Genomic DNA, 18759 nt, shown 5'->3' on the forward strand with positions numbered 1-18759 from the left:
CGAGATTGAACAATATAATTTTATTTGTACAATTTTACATAAAAAATGTAATATATATATATATATATAATATAAAATTGCCACAGACTATATATGTATATATATATATATATATACATACATATATACATATATATATATATATATATATATATATATATATATATGTGTGTATATATATATATATATATATACATATATATATGTATATATATATATACATATATATATAGTCTGTGGTAATTTTATATATATATATATAAAATAGTTTGGTTGCCTGAGGGTTAAGTACAACATAGTGCTTTGATCAGATTAATAATTGTCTAAAGATTAAGAAAAAAAATATCTATGTTAAAAGATACAGCATAAATTGGATATTGAATATTGTCCCTTTCTGTTTTCTGAAATTCCAGTACTGTTTAGAGAAGGGACATCTATCCACCCCTTGGGAGTGGACCAAGTAGGGGCTTAAATGATAAATCTAAGGTGTTAAGTCAAGAGGTAAGGAGGAAAAAAACTTGGCTTTAAATAAATGGGAGCGGTGGAGAATACCATCTCCTAAATCAACATGGAGGTAAATATAAGGTCATTACCATAGTAATGGAATAATAGGGCTATAATTATGATGTTAGCAAGGGTAAATATTTATTGTTTTACACATGGAAAGAACGGGACGATGTGTAAGGAGGGCGAAAAAAGAAAGAGAGAAATATGTAGACATAAATTTGTATTTATATTTTTTAAAAACCTGACAGTTATGCATGTTGGACTTTTGTGTGTGCACACACACCTGTATAAAGAACAGGTTTGTCTGAATGGTCTCGTGAACAATCAGTTGACATTCTCGCCTAGTTGTTATGGTACTTTCTAAACCCTTCTTTCTCGGTGTGACTCTGATTGGTTTTGGTGCCATAGTGGATCAAAAAGACTTAAATCTAAAAGGAGGATGCACAGACATTTTGGGGTCCACTCACTCAAATACCAAAGGGCATCTCTGCATCAAAATGGCACAACAACCATGCAGGTTGCCCTGGGACAAACGGCAGCAACAGCTTAGGTTCAGTGAACTCATCTTTAAAAAAAAGTAAAAAACCCAAACAAAAACCAAAAAAACCAAAAAGATCCACTCATTACATTATCTACAAAATAATTAACAGAAAACACAAAATTACAGTTTCCCAAATAAATCTTTCATGCTCTAGAAATGAAATGAGACACCGTCTCTGGTGGGCTACTTCAGTACTTACTGAACATGGCTCCCAAGGTGAGATATTAAATGTCTCATTTGATTCTATGACTAAAGCTTTTTCAGAAATCCTGTTAAATTCCACATTAATGCCAGCTTAATTTTCTTATAGCCAAAATAGGGTTTATATGATTACTACGAAACTATATGGATGAGTGGTGAGTTTTAATGAAATTAACAGCTAATTTTGTAATTGGTTTTCCTTCATAAAGGGATCTGAGGGATAAAGTAGGGCAGACCACCCGAATTAGTTATTTAGTAGAATCATGTTATATTTCTGAGCAGTTTCTAGTAACTCAAATTTTCTTCTTCTACCTCATGTTTAATGATATCAGTATAAAGCGAAAGCTACTTACTGGAGAACTGTATTGAGAATCCTTGCTTGCTGATGAAATAATCAGAATCAAACTGTAGTGTAAGTATGTTGAAAGTTGAGTGGATGTCTTCAGGTAATGCTGGGCCTGACCATTCTTTCAACAGGATCCCACCATCTGATGGTCCCGATGGGCCGTCCCAAACTCTCAGAATATCGTGGCCAACCTCAGTGTCAAAGACAATAAAGTGCAGGCTGAGGAAACACAAAAATACAAGATTGTTTACTTTTATGTCAACAAAGAGGCACAACTCAAATTTCATAGTGGCATAATGACTAATTGCATTGCATTGGTCATTTTAGACTTTGGTGAATAAAGGTTGAGGTTATATGGAATTTCCTCCTTATAATACTGCTGCTGCTCTATATTAACCTATAAATACTAGTAATCATTAGCGTGTATAAAATAGTAGCTAGCTACCGAAACCTACCCAGGATAGAAAAGAACGTTTTTTTGTTTTGACTTATTTATTTATAAAAAAGCCAGTTTCTATTCTTCAATCCTTTTATGAAGCATTACCATTAATGTAGAACAGGAAATACCCCAGATAACTGCAAGTCATTGGCACATTACTCACGTGCCCTGAAGTTACCTGATAGTTTTTCCTGTATCAGCCTCTATAGTCCAGGTACAGTGGAGGTTGTTGTCATATGGAGCAGGATATCCTGGAGACAGAATCCGTCCAGACACCGCACCAGTTATGTGACCTCCACACTCCGCTACAAGGACAGGAAGCAAGAAGATGAGAGTGGATCAGAAAGCATGATCACCACTGGAAAAAAGTGCATATTTGATGCCTTAATTTATGCAGCTTGAAGTGTCAACAGCTGAAACACATCCATCCATTCACTAATACATATTAACCAAGACATTTTAAAACACCATAGCAGACATTACTATGCATAATAAAAGAAAGCATAAAGGAAAATGGTAAAATGGTAAATGGCCTGTATTTATATAGCGCTTTCTAGTCCCTAAGGACCCCAAAGCGCTTTACATATCCAGTCATTCACCCATTCACACACACATTCACACACTGGTGATAGCAAGCTACGTTGTAGCCACAGCCACCCTGGGGCGCACTGACAGAGGCGAGGCTGCCGGACACTGGCGCCACCGGGCCCTCTGACCACCACCAGTAGGCAACGGGTGAAGTGTCTTGCCCAAGGACACAATGACCGAGACTGTCCGAGCCGGGGCTCGAACCGGTAACCTTCCGATTACAAGGCGAACTCCCAACTCTTGAGCCACGATCGCCCCCAAAGGAACATTGGAGCAAGTACTGCATTTTATGATAACTTATATAAAAAATATAACTTTTTTGAATGCTCATTTTTGCACAGATTTGGCCTATTAGTGCCATGTGATCCTGAACTTTTGATCAGCTGTAAAACAGCCTGTTTCAGTTTATGCGTTGTTTTCAATAAATTGCATGCTCAAAAACATGTTTTGTCTCACTCCCATTTCTTCTTGTTGCATATTAAAGCTCTACTTGGGACCTTGTTAAGATCTAACCATGCAAAATATGATTTTTTGCCATTTTTCAAGTGGTCTTAAACTTTTGATCGGGACTGTATTTGACTGGGTCTTCTTATCCTTGGGCATATCCAGTTGGTTTCGAGAAGTAGGGTTTCCACTGGCCCAACATTTTGGACCACTGAAGACGATTTCTCTCTATAGAACCAGATCCTACATAAAACATTTTATGGTTGTCTTTGTATTAATGTTTCAATTTATCTCTATAAGTAGCTTCTGTTCTTCGCTGTAAATTGCACTGAGGTGTGAAGGTTAAGTTAAAGGAGATTCAGTTAAGAACTGCTTGAATCGTTAAATCAACCTTGAATTATCTAAGCTTTTGGTATAGCGTTTCAAGGCTGGCAAATAACTTTGATGACTCTTTTCTGTTAAGGAGTTCAAGAAAAAAGAGGCAGTTTACAGCACAAGTGAGTTTTGTGTTAATTTTATATTGTTTTTTGTGGACAGAGAGGTTAAAAATAGTGAATATGAACAAATCAAGGGGCAAAGCTGGGAAGAGATTTAAACTCATCATGGTAGCAGATAGTGCAAGAAGATGACTGCTGATTAGGTATGTCTGTGTGTGTGTATGTACATGTGTGCATGTCTGTGTGTTTGTTTGTGTGAGTTAAACGTGCATCATTAACAAAGCCCTACAATCTACAAAACCATGGGAACCTACTGTTGTTGCATTGCCCTGGGCAGAAAGCACACAAATCAGAATTTCCATGTGAACACAAACACAAAGGGTACTCCAAGAGACAATCACACACAAGGCCAGAAACATACTTGAAAACATTTCTACAGTTACGCAAGCACATCCAGACATGTGAACACACCCGCCAGCATACACAGTACAACAGCATAGTTGTTTCCGTCCCTGGTGAATGAAAGCAGGAAAAGAAAGGCAACTATTCGGTTATGTTTTTATCACTAAAGGCTGGCAGATAGGACTTACAACACAACTTGCAAAGTAAGCCTTGGCCAATTTTCAGAGAAGAAATTTTAAAGATCAGGCCAACAGGTGTGGAGAATTTTGATGAGATATTTCATACCATTGCAAATTTAATTGCTGTTCTGGCTTTGACATATACTGATGAATATACAGGCAGAGGCAAGGTAGTTAAAGTTTTTCCACTTTAAAAGAAAGATAAAGAGTATAGTTTTGCTTGACTTTACCTCTGCCTTTGACATCAATTATTGTCATGTAAATTTTGATGAGACTGTGTTGCCTCAGTGTAGACAGAGGACTGCAGGAGACTCAAATGTAAACATTTACTGTATTTACTTGGTACAGTATCAAGGGGAACCAGGGGAAGCACACATCCTTACAGGTCATACTATCACCACAACTCTGAGCTTGTCATCGCACTGGGAGAATGTTTATACTTTAGACAAATATTCTGTTCATCCCTTTATTCAGATAAAGTACTTTGCAATATTGTGCCTGCAGCTCAGCTTTCTGACCTTCACATGGCAGCATACACAAATAAACAATATTTATATATGCCAGGGAAGGACTTCAAGGCCACCTACAGAATCCCGCATGCTGCTCTGGGCTTGACCCTTTGGGACCTTTCCAATAGAAAAGCAGAAATCTTATCTCAGTAACATAATTTGCAACAAAAAGACTATTTCTGTTGTTGAAAGTAAAATTATGTAGGACACAGAAGAAAGTAATGTGCCAAGCTATGGTGAGGCGTAACTCATAATTAATGGACACTGTACAAGAAAATACAAAAGATATTTTTTTTGAAAAAAGTAGTGCTGTCAGCGTTAATCTCGTTAAAATGACGTTAACGCCATAACCGCATTAATGCAGCAAATCTATGTTAGCGAGTTACCGCGGATCGCCCTGTGCGTCGGGCTGGACAGCGTCAACACGTTAACGAGCTAACCGCGCTAACACGACTTTGGTAAGCTACAAAGCCGCACTGCTTGATGGATTGTCGGAGCATTACGGCTACTGTAGTCAGGAGCCTCGCGGAGTAAAACGTACTGTCCTTCAACTTAATATTATCGTATTGTGTATGTATAAGGACCACAAATGGCACCTGTTAAGATCTGTAGGTTAACGAGCTAACCGTGCTAATGCGTTGACACCATGCAGCCCCACACACGGATGATCCGCGCTAACTCGCTAATGGAGATTTGCCACGTTAATTTGGTTATGACGTTAATGTCATTTTAACGAGATTAACGCTGACAGCACTAGAAAAAAGATATAATTATCAAAACAGTTTTTTCTAATAACAATAAGTATTGCTGTAATGAAACTGTTCCATGTAATGATAATGTGTGAGTGAGTGCTGTATTAATGAAAGTTTATACACATGTGTGAACTTAAAAGTAAAAAAAAATATGCATGCATTTATTTAAATTTGATCTTTCATGTTTTTTACTTTTATAAAGTTGTATGTGAAGAGGTGGTTTGGTTATTGTGTTCATGTTTTGTGTTTTTATAAGTACATGCAAAATTGTAAATGTATATGTGTTGTATGAAAACCTGGATTTTACCAAAACTGAAATATTGTCGGAATAATTTTCCCCTCTACTTGTCAGTTTGAACAAGGAGAGGGGAAAAATGGCAAAAAAATATTCTCAAAGTAGCAGACAACCACTCTTGGTATAGAAACAGCCTGAGGCAAACTTATCTCCTGATCTCCATGCTTATGCACATAGATATGGGAGTAAGCAAGACAGACAGTGGAGGAGACAGTCAGAGAGGCAGAAAGACAAACACTCCAACAGACAGACAAAGGATGAGCACGCAAAGGTAGCTACAGAGGTAGTTAGCCCAGGGCTCTGCCAGCAAGTATTCTCCCGGTTGCTGGCTTACCTGAAATAAGGCAGTGACAGAACAGCTGCAAAAATATTACTGACTGCAGAGGCATTTGGGGTCACACACACACTCTTCGCCATACACATCCATTCACACACATTGTTTTTAGTTGCCATTAGAAACCACAGCAGGGTATAACCCACATGACAGACTTCAGATGTACTGGCAGGTTACAAGACACATGGTTAAGCATTGCAGTGGGGAATTCCAAATTAACATGTGCTCTGTGCCCACATCTACTCAGCAAGATGGAATACCTACAGGAACTGTGCTTTCATTTAAAAAATATGCAAAGCCACACAATATTTATTAAAAAAAAAATAGGAATTATGGACTTTAAAAGATTGCAAATTTCCTTTAGGGGGTTCAAAGCTAGCTACAAACAATACAGGTAAACAAACATTGAGTTCATGCTTCACTGGAGGTTGCTGAATGAAAATAAGGAATCAGAATGACCAGCTGTACTTGTTGTAGTTAAAATATGAAACAGCTTTTACACACTTAAAAGCATGAGAGGAAAACAAGTTAAAAAGCACCTGAATCTCTTGGCATACTTCTCTCAGACCTAATTAAGAGGTGCTAAATGTCAACTAAAGGTACAGCTATCCTCTGATAGTTTATCTGCCTGAAAACCTTAAGAAATACCCACATATATTTTAAATGGGCCAAATACAGTTTAAAAACTCTTTTCACTATCTGAAAAAAACATTGTGTGCATAGCAGCAGTCATGTGGTGGTCAGTCAGTGCAAAACTGATATAACTGCTGTAACTGTCTGTTTGTGACATTTACATTGGAAATGAATGATGATTCTTTTATTTTTAAATCTGTGTAGTGTTGTTGGAGTTGGAGAGAAGTGCAGGAGGGCTGTTCTTTTTTTAAAAGTTTCATTTATCTTCATTTCTGTCTTTTCTTATTATTTATGATTCTCTGTTGCAGACTGAGTCAGAAGGAGTGAAGGAGTGATTCCTATTAAGAGGACAGTTTTAATCGTGAATCATCGGTTTCATATGGGTGTGCAGTAAGTTTGTTTAACAACAAAAAACTTTTTTATCTTATATCTGGAATGATTGCTATCTAATTTGACTAAAATGAATTTTGAGCATGCAGACAAACAAACTTTGTCATTATACAACTTTAGAAAAACAGCATGCGGTCAACATTAGTTTATATAGCAAGCAGTCTGTATAGTCGTACATCGAAAAAAGAGTTATTGCAGCTCTTCTATGACATTATATCTCTGTTTGGTTGTATTTTACCATAATTTTATTCAAGAAGCAACAATTTCAGATGAATCAATATTGTTTCCTACATCACCTTCAGTCTCTTCTGATAGAATATTCTATTTGCTGTGCATGCTGAGAATAAAAGAGAAAGCTGAGGCTTTTGTCAAAGTCTTTGGCATAAAATGCTCTTCACACCTTCAGGGTACTAGGGAGTTGTCTGGCTTACATTACAAATTTATCACTTCAGAAATCACCCTTTAGTTTTGCATCTTAACCACGCAATCCTTAAAACAGAGAGCACGATGCACTAAAATATCATACCTGATGACAACCAGATGCCACAGTGCATGTAATCTCATGTGCACAGGCCGATGATCAGAAAGGCCAGTTTTTATGCATAAATTGTATTAGCACCACTACATTTCCCACAGTGTTGAATCAGTCCCCCACACACTCTTTTGAAAGTATTCATGTGTCTGTTGACTCAATCGCTTGTTCTCACACACTCTCTTTTGAATCATCATGCTGCAACTCAGAAACAGACATGAGTAGCTTCTCCCTGCTATATCACTCACTGAATTGTATGAAAAAGAGAGCTGTCCAGAGGTTAATAATTCAGATCTTGTAGTTCTGAAATATTGATGCAGAAGGGAACCTATGCATATGCTGGCATACTAACCGACACAGGAAGGAAGCGGCTTGTCCCAGACGCGTCTGTCACCACTGAGGCAGGTGAGTGCACTGCTCCCATGAAGACTGTATCCAGGGTTGCAGGAGTACAGGACAAAAGTGTTGGCATAATGACCGTCATCCTGGATCTTATAGCCATAACTAGGGACACCTGGTTCCTCACAGCGTACTAGGTCAAAACCTGGGTGGAGACAAACACACAGGCATAGTGATTAGGTCTTCCTGTCCATGCTGCAACACTACCTTTCACACAGGATGATTCTATTCTGGACAAAAGGACATAAGGTTATTGTAGTCTTCTCCAGAATCTCACTACATCCTACAGAATTTCAAGGTCTGAATACAATGTTAATACTACGTGACATAAAATTATAAAATTATGCTTCTTTCTGTGACATTCAAAAAAAGAAAAAGTTGTTGGGATTCTCACTTTCTGACAATATAATGAGAGTTGTAATGGTAATGGAAAGCATTGTCAGTTAAATTTATGCAGTGAAAATGTGGTTCCTATGTGAAAATGTGGAGAAAAAAAAAGCATTAAATGATAATTTTACATCCCACATAAACACAGAAAAAACAGAGTTTCTGACTTTCTAAGATACACAAGAATAGAAAAACTTCCTGCCATTAAGGCAGATGGTTAAACAAAGACACAAGAATGCAACCAACATATGCTTTTTTCCCCCTCAGGTCAGCTTATGATAGATATAACATTCCTACTCAGACAGGGGTTGCTATGTAATGGGCAATAAACAGTGAGCTGTAAAAAAGCTCTTTATTCAAGAAGATTCATCAACTAGCAGCAGAGATATTTAATTATCCAATAAAGTCAGCGATACTTAAATTTCTACATGGTAAATTTCAGCTTTTGTCAATGAAAGTTTAATGACATATTTGGCAGTGCGTTGCTAAATTGTTTTAATATGATGATCACTATGAGTCACTTGACTGTTGGGTGATGTTATTAAATGTAAAACTGCTAAGTTTTTACTTCTTGCCAGATTCAGGGCATAAAAAGAGAGTCCACTCAATCTATAAGTTTACCTTTTTGCGTCTTGACCTGTCAATTCAGTGAAAACAGATTCACCTAATGGTAGCACTTTATCAGTAACAGTAATATTTTGATAACAATATAATAATTAATAATTAATTACCTGCTAGCAACAAAAATGGTAATAACTGTAATATGAATTGCTGTATACTGACTTATAGTTAGTATGACATAGTCAGAGCAGCACGGTGGCACGGTGGTTAGCACTGTTGCCTCACAGCAAGAAGGTCCTGAGTTCAATTCCACCATCAGGCGTGGAGTTTGCATGTTCTGTTTGCGTGGGTTCTCCCCGGGTACTCCGGCTTCCTCCCACAGTCCAAAGACATGCACTTTGTGGGGATAGGTTAATAGAAAAATCTAAATTGCCCATAGATGTGAATGCGGGAGTGAATGTGAGTGCGAATGGTTGTCTGTCCCTGTGTGTTAGCCCTGCGACAGACCGGAGACCTGTCCAGGGTGTACCCCGCCTCTCGCTCTTTGACAGCTGGGATAGGCTCTACAACCCCCCGCGACCCTGAAAAGGATAAGCGGAAGTGAATGGATGACTTATAGTTATTTATGGTTACCTAGTATTTTTTGTTTCCTTTCATAGGTAATACGCCAGAACATTAAACATAATAGTTACATTGTTACATCCAAATAAATAAGAATGCTGTAGACCTAAGTCAGGACTATTTAGTCAGGACTATTTAGTCCTGACTTATGTTTAGTATCCCCAGTTTTTGTCTGATTATTATCCAGTTTTTAAATTTAAATGTAAAATTAGTCAGCTATAACCACTTTTGATACAAAGTAATTACTTGGATACTACTTGGCTAATATTGTGGTAATGAAGTGGTTATAACTTGCTATTTCTGTATTATTACTTTCTTGGTTTTGCCACTATTACCACATTATTACTAAGCTGTAATAGAAAATGCTAACAACCAGCTGTCTTAATGTCCTGAACAGATGTGCGCATTATTTTATTTTCTGTATCAAAATAGCCTCTAATAATGTGCATTATTGAAACTGTTTAACTCAGTCTATGACTCTGCTTAACAAGCAATTGCTGCCTCCGTTGATCAGCAGCCATTGCTTCCTCCCTTTCTTTTGTTTAAACCTTATATCAATCTCTCTTATCTATCCATCTGCTCATCTATTGCAGCAGCACTTTGAAGAAGGTGTCACCTTCTCTGGTTTAATGACTCACTGATTGATGGTTGTCTAATGGCCTAACTGACATACAGAGCATATATCTAGCGTCCATATAACATCTAGCTTCATTTGTTTGTCCCTTCGTCCAGCCGCTCTTCCACTCCAGATGTGTCACTTTCTCACCTTCTTTTAATGACCTGCAGATAAATGCTCCTCTAATAGCCTCTTTGACTTACACAGCAGCTGCTCTTGCCTTCTTAAGAGACTCACTTTACAGCTATTAAGATGTGTGTGTGCATATGTGTTTGTCAGAAAGAAAGACAGCCTGTTTCAGATATTCATGCACTCATTTTTTTTTTACAGTATGCTTGGTAAGCTACTGTTGCACTCTGGCCCTCAACAGAAAATCCTTGGGAAAAGTGATTGTTGGTCTTTCAAGCTGTCAAAAAGGGGGAAAAAAAAGAAAGCAATGCAATTTGCTGACTGAGAAAGGCTAGTCTCTACAGTTTTGTAGTACATGACACCTATTTTGTTCTGCTATGTACAGTAGCACTCAAGAATCACTTGACTGAAGCATAGGGGAGGTGCAGGATACATTCAAGAGGGCAATCAAAAACAATTACTACCACTCTAGATTTCAATTATAAACATCTCTTCATGACGATCTTTGAGATGAGCTACTTATCATATAGTAAATTACTGTTTGCGTAGCTGTGTGCATGTACTGCTGTCACTTTTAGGACTACTTTTGATCAACAATTTGTGATGCAATTTGTGCAGTTTCTTTGTAACTCTTGGCTCTGTATGGCATCAGAGAGACCAGATATCCCTAATGTGGTGATCTCAGGCTACAACTACTGATTTGCTATATCCATTTTCTGTTTAACTGCAGATAATCAAAAAGATGTCTCCACCAAGGGGCTTCACCAAGGCCCAGTACAACATCAAGAAGGAATATTTTAAAACTCATCCATCCATTCTCTTCCACTTCTCCTCAACAAGGTCGCGGATGGCTGGAACCTATCCCTGCTACCCAAGTGTGAGAGGTGGGATAAACCCTGATCAGATCGCCAGTCTGACACAGAGAGACAAACAACAATTCACACTCACATTTACACCAGTCGCAATTTAGAATCATTAATTAACCTAATCCTTCTAATTGCATGTCTGTGGCCTGTAGGAGAAAGCAAGAATACCCAGAGAGAAACCACAGAAACTCGGGGAGAACAAGCAAACTCCACACAGAAAGGCCTCAGCGAGATGGTGGGGATAAACTCAAGACCTTCTTAAGGCAACAGTGCTAACCGCGTGCCACTATGCTGCTCATAATTTTAAATATGAAACATTAAAAGGTATTAAAGAACAGTTTATGGATGTGCAAATATGTATAAGACATTTCCCTTTAATTTAAAGTAATATAGAAGTAGAAAAGTGTCTGTGATAGGTCTGTGCTAGACAGCAGGAATTGCGTTAGTTCCTTTCAAACCAGCGCTGTACAAGTAAATATAAATTTTAAATGATCTGTATTCCTGTTTTAAACAATTTGATAACGATCACTTACTTGTATATGTAAGGTGGAAGCCCTGATTGGTTCCAGAAGCATTGCTATTAAACTCCAGCCACAGGTGATTAGATGTACTATTGATGACGCGACCCATCATGTCTTCACGAGTAAAATTTCCAAGGAGGCGTGACGAACTGTTCTCTCCATCATATACCTGTCAATCAAAACAAAGGATTAGGGTTTCAGGACATGAATAAAAACATGAGTGTTAGAAATAATGAGGCTGTCAGTGAACATAGGTGCACAGTGCTCTCCTGGCTTGGTATGAAAAACCAAAAGGCAGTGCATAATGTGGGAGGTAAAGTATAAAAGGCTTATTTCTTAGTTTAGCATCCAGTCCATCCATTGCTTGGTGTCCTGTTTCCTTCTGTCTGGCCACCTACTCCAGGTTTTCTTGTGGGACACAGACATATTCCCCAGCCAGCCAAGAAGCATAATCTCTCTGTCATGCCCTGGGTCTTCCCCTGGGTCTGCTCCTTGTAGGGCCCAAAAAGCTTATGGCCATAGTTGAGGGAGGTACATCAACCAGTAAACTGACAGCTTAGTTTCATGTTCAGATCTCTCTTCACCAAAGTAGACAAGGACAGCATTCAGTTGAGGTACCAACTCCTTGTGATACCATAGGTGGCACTCCACACTTTTCCAGCTTTTCTAATTCTCATTCCTACCACTTCCCACACAGCTGTAAACTGCCACAGTTCAAGGTGAATGTCACTGCTGAATGTCACTGAAGCCAAAAGAGTCACATCACACACAAAAAGCAAAGAGGTGGTTCTCAGGTCACCAAACTAGAGACCTTGTGCGCTTGCCTACCTCTAGAAATTCTGTCCACAAAAGTTATGAACACAAGCGATGACAAAGGGCAAACACAGTGAAGTCCAACTCCCACTGGAAATGAGTCTGTATTAAGCTATTATAATGGTTGTACAAAGACTAGATGGCTTATAAAAACAGACAAGATACCCCGTACTCCTGAAGCAACCCCCCACAGGACACCCTGATCCCACACAGAATCACACACAGAAGGGTTGAGAAAACTCCTACGCACCCTAGAATATCCTCATGGCCATAAGGAGTTTGTCCAATATTCAATGACCAGGACAAAAGTAGCACGCATGACAGGTATGACACACTCTATTGTCCAGTACTCTGACATAGACCTGCTCAGGCGGGCCAATGACAGTGATCCTGCTAAAGTTAAAGCAAGTCACTTTTTTTAAAAAAAAGGGAAACCAGCACCCCGGTGGGGCGATCCAGGACACTCCAGCACATTTAAAAAATTGCTTACCTTATTTGAAAATTTGTTTGCCACAATTAAAAGTAACACAGTGAACACATTGTATGAACCTACTTTCAATTTTGCTGTTTAATTCTTGTTCGTAACCTCTGGGAAAAAGTAAATTTGAAAATCACTTTAAATTCCGTACTGGCAACAGGAATATTTTAGCCCTCAGTGAAATATAAAAAGCTGGTTATTCACAGTAAAGGTTGTCTCAAGCTGTCATAAGTGTTCAAAAAATTTATTTATATTTTGAAAAATTATCCTCCTTCATTTTACAGCTGGAACCATTAACAAGAAATAGGCCATTTATTTTTTTCTTTTTCTCCATAAAAGCTAGAAGCCTCCGTATGCATATTTTTACTAATAACTAAACACACTGGTAAAAACAAGTCAATGGCTGTGTTTATGTCTGACTTTATTTGATATGCGCATTAGAGGAGGGGAAAAATGAATAAGACTGAAAGCAAGTGAAGACAGGAGTTTTGATTTACGGCGACATAAAAACGTCTCTTGTTTGTATTTTCTTTGTCGATCACTTACTCATCCTCCTTTTTGATATTCACATATTACAAAATCATTAGTGATGTTACCATTTTAGATTTCTTGCTGAACAGAGAGTCTCGTTTTAGTTTCCAACAATTCCGGTTTGCAATATATTCATTAACCTGTAATTGTGCACTCATAGAGGCAGCACAAACAAGAGGCAAAACAGCTGGAAGCCATTTATTTCGAATGAGCACATTGAGACAAGTAGATACAGAGGGTGGAATAATGGCTGCCAAAAAAAATCTTTACAACTTGGCAACACAAGAAAGTTGAGCAGAGTATTAGATTGAAGGGTTGTGCTGTGTATTTTACTTACTAAAGCCCCATTATTATGGTTTAAAAATACAGGTTTTCACCAAAACTAAAAATAAGAGGCACTGCTCATTACCAAAGTAAGTTTCTAAGCTAGCACTACATCCAAAATGTGAGCTAGTGACAACCAGGAGTTGCTTTTTTAAACAAGTTTTGTCATGTTTTATTGAAAATATTGTTTCCAACATAGTAAACATGCAGACAGAGAGCAGAGCAGCCCTTAATTTGAAAATAATCTCTCTTGATTCATTTGAAACTATTGAAGGCAATTTCTCACAAGCCTTAAGGTGGTAAGTATTTGGTAGTGAAACTAGCTCACACAATGTGATATAAATATATTGTTCGTGCTTGAGTTGGTTATGCTTATATTTGGCAGACTGTGACATTTCTAGAGATTGCTAATGACAGGTCTGCAGGTCACAGGGATGCCAAAGAAAATAGACGAAGGAGAGGTAATGTTCTATCTCAATTCAGTACTGTCAGTCAGCAGAGACACCACCTGCTACAAACATGTACCTAGTCTATATTTGAGTACGTGGCCACTGGAAGCGCAAACACGAGGAAGGGCAGTGTGAAATTGCATCACAGTATCAGCAGCATTACTCCACTAAACTTCATTTTCCTTCCCATGTTCCCACCCCACAGCGTCCCTCTCAGTGTCCTCCAATTTTGCGTCGTTCCGTCTGCCTCTCTTGCTTTCTGCTTCAGTCTTTCTTTCTTTCTGTCTTTCTTTCTCTGTTTCAGTAAAACTCAGTATGGTTAATGAAAAGCCCTGCAGCTCATAAATCAACATGTCACCATCTGCCACCCCTCCTCTCTCTGTCTGTGTGACTCTTTCTCTCGTTCTCACTTGTTCTCCTACCACCTCTATTTTCATAACAATTCCTTCACACCCCGACTTTGTTTCCCTCTCACCCTCCCTCTTTTCTTCAGGCATGGGGGTAAATCTCAGTAAATATGGTCAATCACTGTATTAGCTGATATTTTCAGGCAAATTGAGCTTGGTAAGCCTCTTCTTTAATAGTGCCAGGGCAAAAACTTAGCCAACAGCAAGAGAAATTGTAATGAGCTGCTTCATATGTTACAGGAGATTTTCGCCTCAAGCTGGCTGGAACTGTTAAACAAATGGTTTGTGTTCACAGTGTTCAGCTGCAGTAACAGGAATTAGCTCCATTACTGTTAGCCTGGGGAGTGGCGTGCTAATTGCTAGCCTAAGTGGCACTTTGGGGCTTTTTTTTTTACTCATCCATTTTAGTTTTGCTGTATGCTTTCTGCTAATTTTGGGGGAAAGTTATAATTAATACACTATGATCAGCCACAACATTAAAACCACCTAATTCTAATTTTATGTTGGTCTTGCTAAATTTCAGTGAAGGATCTCCAACCCTTGGGACAAAAACATGGGATCTCTGGTGGCATCCTGTGGTGACCATATATGCCTTAAGGGGAGGTTGCAGCCCAGGAGGGGAAGCAGGTCATCCTAATCGGAAGATTGGTGGTTTGATCCCTGGCTGTTCCAAATGTCCTAAGACTATGAATGTGTGTGTTAGATAGAAAGCACTTGCAGGAATGGGTGAATCAGACAAGTTGTATAAAGTGCTTCGAGTGCTCAGGTAGAGTAGAGAAGCACGATATAAGAACCAGTCCATTTACCACTTCAGGCCCGATATGAGCATTACAGTAAGTCTATAGTTCATGAGGTATTATATATAGGTTAAATCTAAGCAGTTTTTGGTCCAATGTCCTATTTGGGAAGACCGTTGTCATCAAGGGGTGATATCTCCATGGGAGATGGATTTGTTCTGCAGTATTGTCCCAGTGGATGTAAATGCAATATCACTCAGATGTTGGATGGTTAAAATTAGATTTCTTTTAAGATAAAAAAGGGTCAAATCTGAGGATTTTCATTTTAATATAATACAACACAGGACCAACAGGGAGAACTTAGTATAACAAAAGTGTGTATTTTAAGTTATTTTGTCTGTAGAAACCTCTATTATTTTGGCAGTGCAGTTTCGGGTTTTGTTAAGTCGTTTGGATCATTTCTATTCTGCTGGGCTTCTGGATACTCCAAGTGATATTTTCAGCAAGTATTCTGGCTTTTCCAAAGCTTCCATGGTGTCATCTATAAGTGCCAGCTACCTCTCGCTCTTTGTACTCACAGCTCCATAACTTTACACTTCAGCAATATGTATTACTGTGGTAAACCTGAGCAGATACTACAAAACTTGATGGATCTCAATGGGCCAAACAAGGGTTTCTTGGGCTCATGTGACAAAATAAGACAGTATATGTCCCAGTATTCACATCAAGCTCTTTTATGCTAATAAGCAAACTTTAAGCTTAACAATCAAGTATGTTTTGTTTTTTTCCCATCCATATCCAATCTCTGAGCTGTCACAGAAAACCTAAATCCTAGTGTCATGTCTGAAGCTCAAGTCCATTTGTTTTTCAGTCTGATTGTGGAAGTAGTGTACCGAGGCAAGTATTTGTTGTGCTATAGCTCAATCTATACCTCATACATGCAGCTGCAACTGCAATGTGCACTGAAACACTGCTGTGTTTCAGTGCACAGTTTAGTTTAGAATTATCTTGCTGAAAAAAAACAAACCCTTTCCAGAAAAAGCAGAGATCAGGAGAGCCACATATGTGCACTAATGCACCCCTATAGCATCAAAGAGGATGGCTTTTGAATGGAAAAGAAGCCAGATGGTTCGATGATCCCGCTCCTCTTTAGCATAGAGAAGATGCAGCATCTATATTATATAACTTGGAATTTTGATTCATCAGCCCACAGTACAGTTTTCCATGTTGCCTCAGTCCATCTTAAATGAGCTCGGGATCAGAGAGGGTAACGGCATTTGTTCGAAATGTTGTTTTTTTTCTTTACGCTGTATAATTTTAACTTGCATTTGCGGTTGCAGGAACAAACTGTGTTCACTGACAATGGATTTCTGAGCCCTTGCTGTGATTTTCACTGCAAAATCATGTCTCTTCCTAATGTTGCACCACCTGAGGCCTGGTAATTACAACTATTTAATACTGTTTTTCAGCCCTGTCCCCGGTGCACAGAGAATTATATTTTATATTGTAAATGATGTGCTCCAAAATATCTTCATAATTATATGCAGTGGGCCAGAAATATCCGGAATGATCCAGAACAGCCACAGAAATCCAAGTATCCAACGTCCTGCCTGCACACTCTGCACATCCTTTTTAACTTCTCATCCCTGTCATTCTTCCCATTCCCGTGTTCCCAAACCAATTCTCTGTGAATAGCACGCATGGTCGTCGATTAATTACTGTGACAACTGTATATCAGCAATCATAAGACATGATCATTTGATCAATCATGGCTCATTGTTATGCAGTTGTATTAGTTTTGATCGTTATGCAACAGTGCTGTTCATAAAGATGAAGAAACCTGCAGTCAACTGAGACTGCAGACGTCTACGAAAACGTTGCATCCAGATGAACTGAATGAATTTTTTTCTGGTCGAGCTACTTCAACATCAAGCTAGCTCAACTCAATAAGAGTGTTTAAGTGTTTAAGTGGCAGGTAATTTCAAAAGCAGCATTTTAAACACAAATCTCCATAAAATTTAACCCTAATTGTTACTGTATAGTTTGGCACACAGTCTGTCTGCTAGTTAAAGGTAAAGTTGAGGTATTTTTCAGAGAGAGAAAAAAATCCATTTATTATTGAGAATCTCAGAGATGGAGAAAGAAGATAGGACAAAGAGATATTAGGAGTGAAAGAGGAGAGACTGTTTTCAAATTTAAGCCAGCTCGCGAAGTGACATTTGATAAACTGCAAATTTAAAGCTTAATGTAATTGCCTAATTAATTTTAGATTTTTTTAATCAGACAGCGGTTCTTTACATGATGTGCTGCTGCAGTTGATTTTGTATTTATCAATACGAAATGATAATTTTATGTTGTTCAAAGGTTTTAAAGGACAGTAAAACCTGGTTAGCATGCAGTAATGTGTGGTGCAGTTTTACAACAACGCACTGTGTTGGACTGATGCAGGGCAGATTGTGGTATCTATGGGTATTGCCAGGTTATGCAGCAGAAAAGGTGGTAAATGCATATCTTTCAAGGGGAAAAGCATTTAAAAGCTTATTAGTTTAAAAGTCCGCAAACTTTTAAATGACTTTGATTAGATTTGACGGGATTTCCTGTTGACAATTACATTTCCTTCATGTCCTTTTTTTCTGAATATAGAGGGAATATTTAGGCGTTTGTGTGTCTGTTAACCATCTTGGCGTCACTTTCCTTTTGTTAAAAGGATTTTTACTTTTTTCAAACACATCCCACTGGGAACAGTTCCAGCTTTTACAATGACGTTAAGCCTCTCTAAAAGTCAGGGAGAACCCTGCTAATACAATCTAACCACAGACAGGCTCAGCCAATGCTCTAGGCCTAAGACTGATAATACACTCTAACCACATACTGGCTTAACCATGCCCTCAGGCCTAATACTGCTAAGAGACACTGTGAATAAAAACAGTTTTAGACGATGTCTGTAGGACAGCGCTAAGACTGTAAAATAGCTTGCACAATTGCCAACGGGGCACATGTAGCAGAGCGAGACTTATGAGGATATATGAGCATCAGAAATATCTATAATTCTCTGTGCAGATGGGAATTTTTGAACATCAAGTTTATAATATAAAAAATTTCTTGAATAAAAAAATTTGACATCTCCACATCTTAAATACGCTACAGATCAATGTACCTCTTTCAGTATCTTAGAAAAAAGAGTTCAAGGAGTTGAGATTATTTTTACTAAATACAAATAAATATATTGTCAACAAACAAACAAACAAATAAAAATTTCTTTGTTTGTCCAAAATAAAGGCTGAAAGTGAACTCTGTGGATTTATTACATCTTAATTTTATCCTTGAAGTTGGAAGTTTTAACTTGGGAGTCTATGGGCAGTGACTTCGTGGCTTTTAGTAGAAGTCAGTT

At 38.2% G+C, this 18759-nt stretch overlaps 1 protein-coding gene across 2 annotated transcripts in view; it reads right to left on the minus strand.

The window, feature by feature from the left end:
* LOC100698036 (CUB and sushi domain-containing protein 1) overlaps positions 1-18759 on the minus strand; it is a 414635-nt gene that overhangs the window by 99765 nt on the left and 296111 nt on the right. For both annotated transcript variants that reach the window (XM_019359325.2, XM_019359321.2), the window contains exons 25-28: positions 11642-11798; positions 7882-8073; positions 2213-2339; positions 1603-1814 (exon numbers count right to left, since the gene is read on the minus strand). In XM_019359325.2, the coding sequence (XP_019214870.1) occupies positions 1603-1814; positions 2213-2339; positions 7882-8073; positions 11642-11798 (688 nt within the window). The remainder of the gene's footprint in view (positions 1-1602; positions 1815-2212; positions 2340-7881; positions 8074-11641; positions 11799-18759) is intronic.

The sequence above is a fragment of the Oreochromis niloticus genome, linkage group LG1, assembly GCF_001858045.2.
Source record: "Oreochromis niloticus isolate F11D_XX linkage group LG1, O_niloticus_UMD_NMBU, whole genome shotgun sequence".
NCBI classification, from domain to species: Eukaryota; Metazoa; Chordata; class Actinopteri; order Cichliformes; family Cichlidae; genus Oreochromis; species Oreochromis niloticus.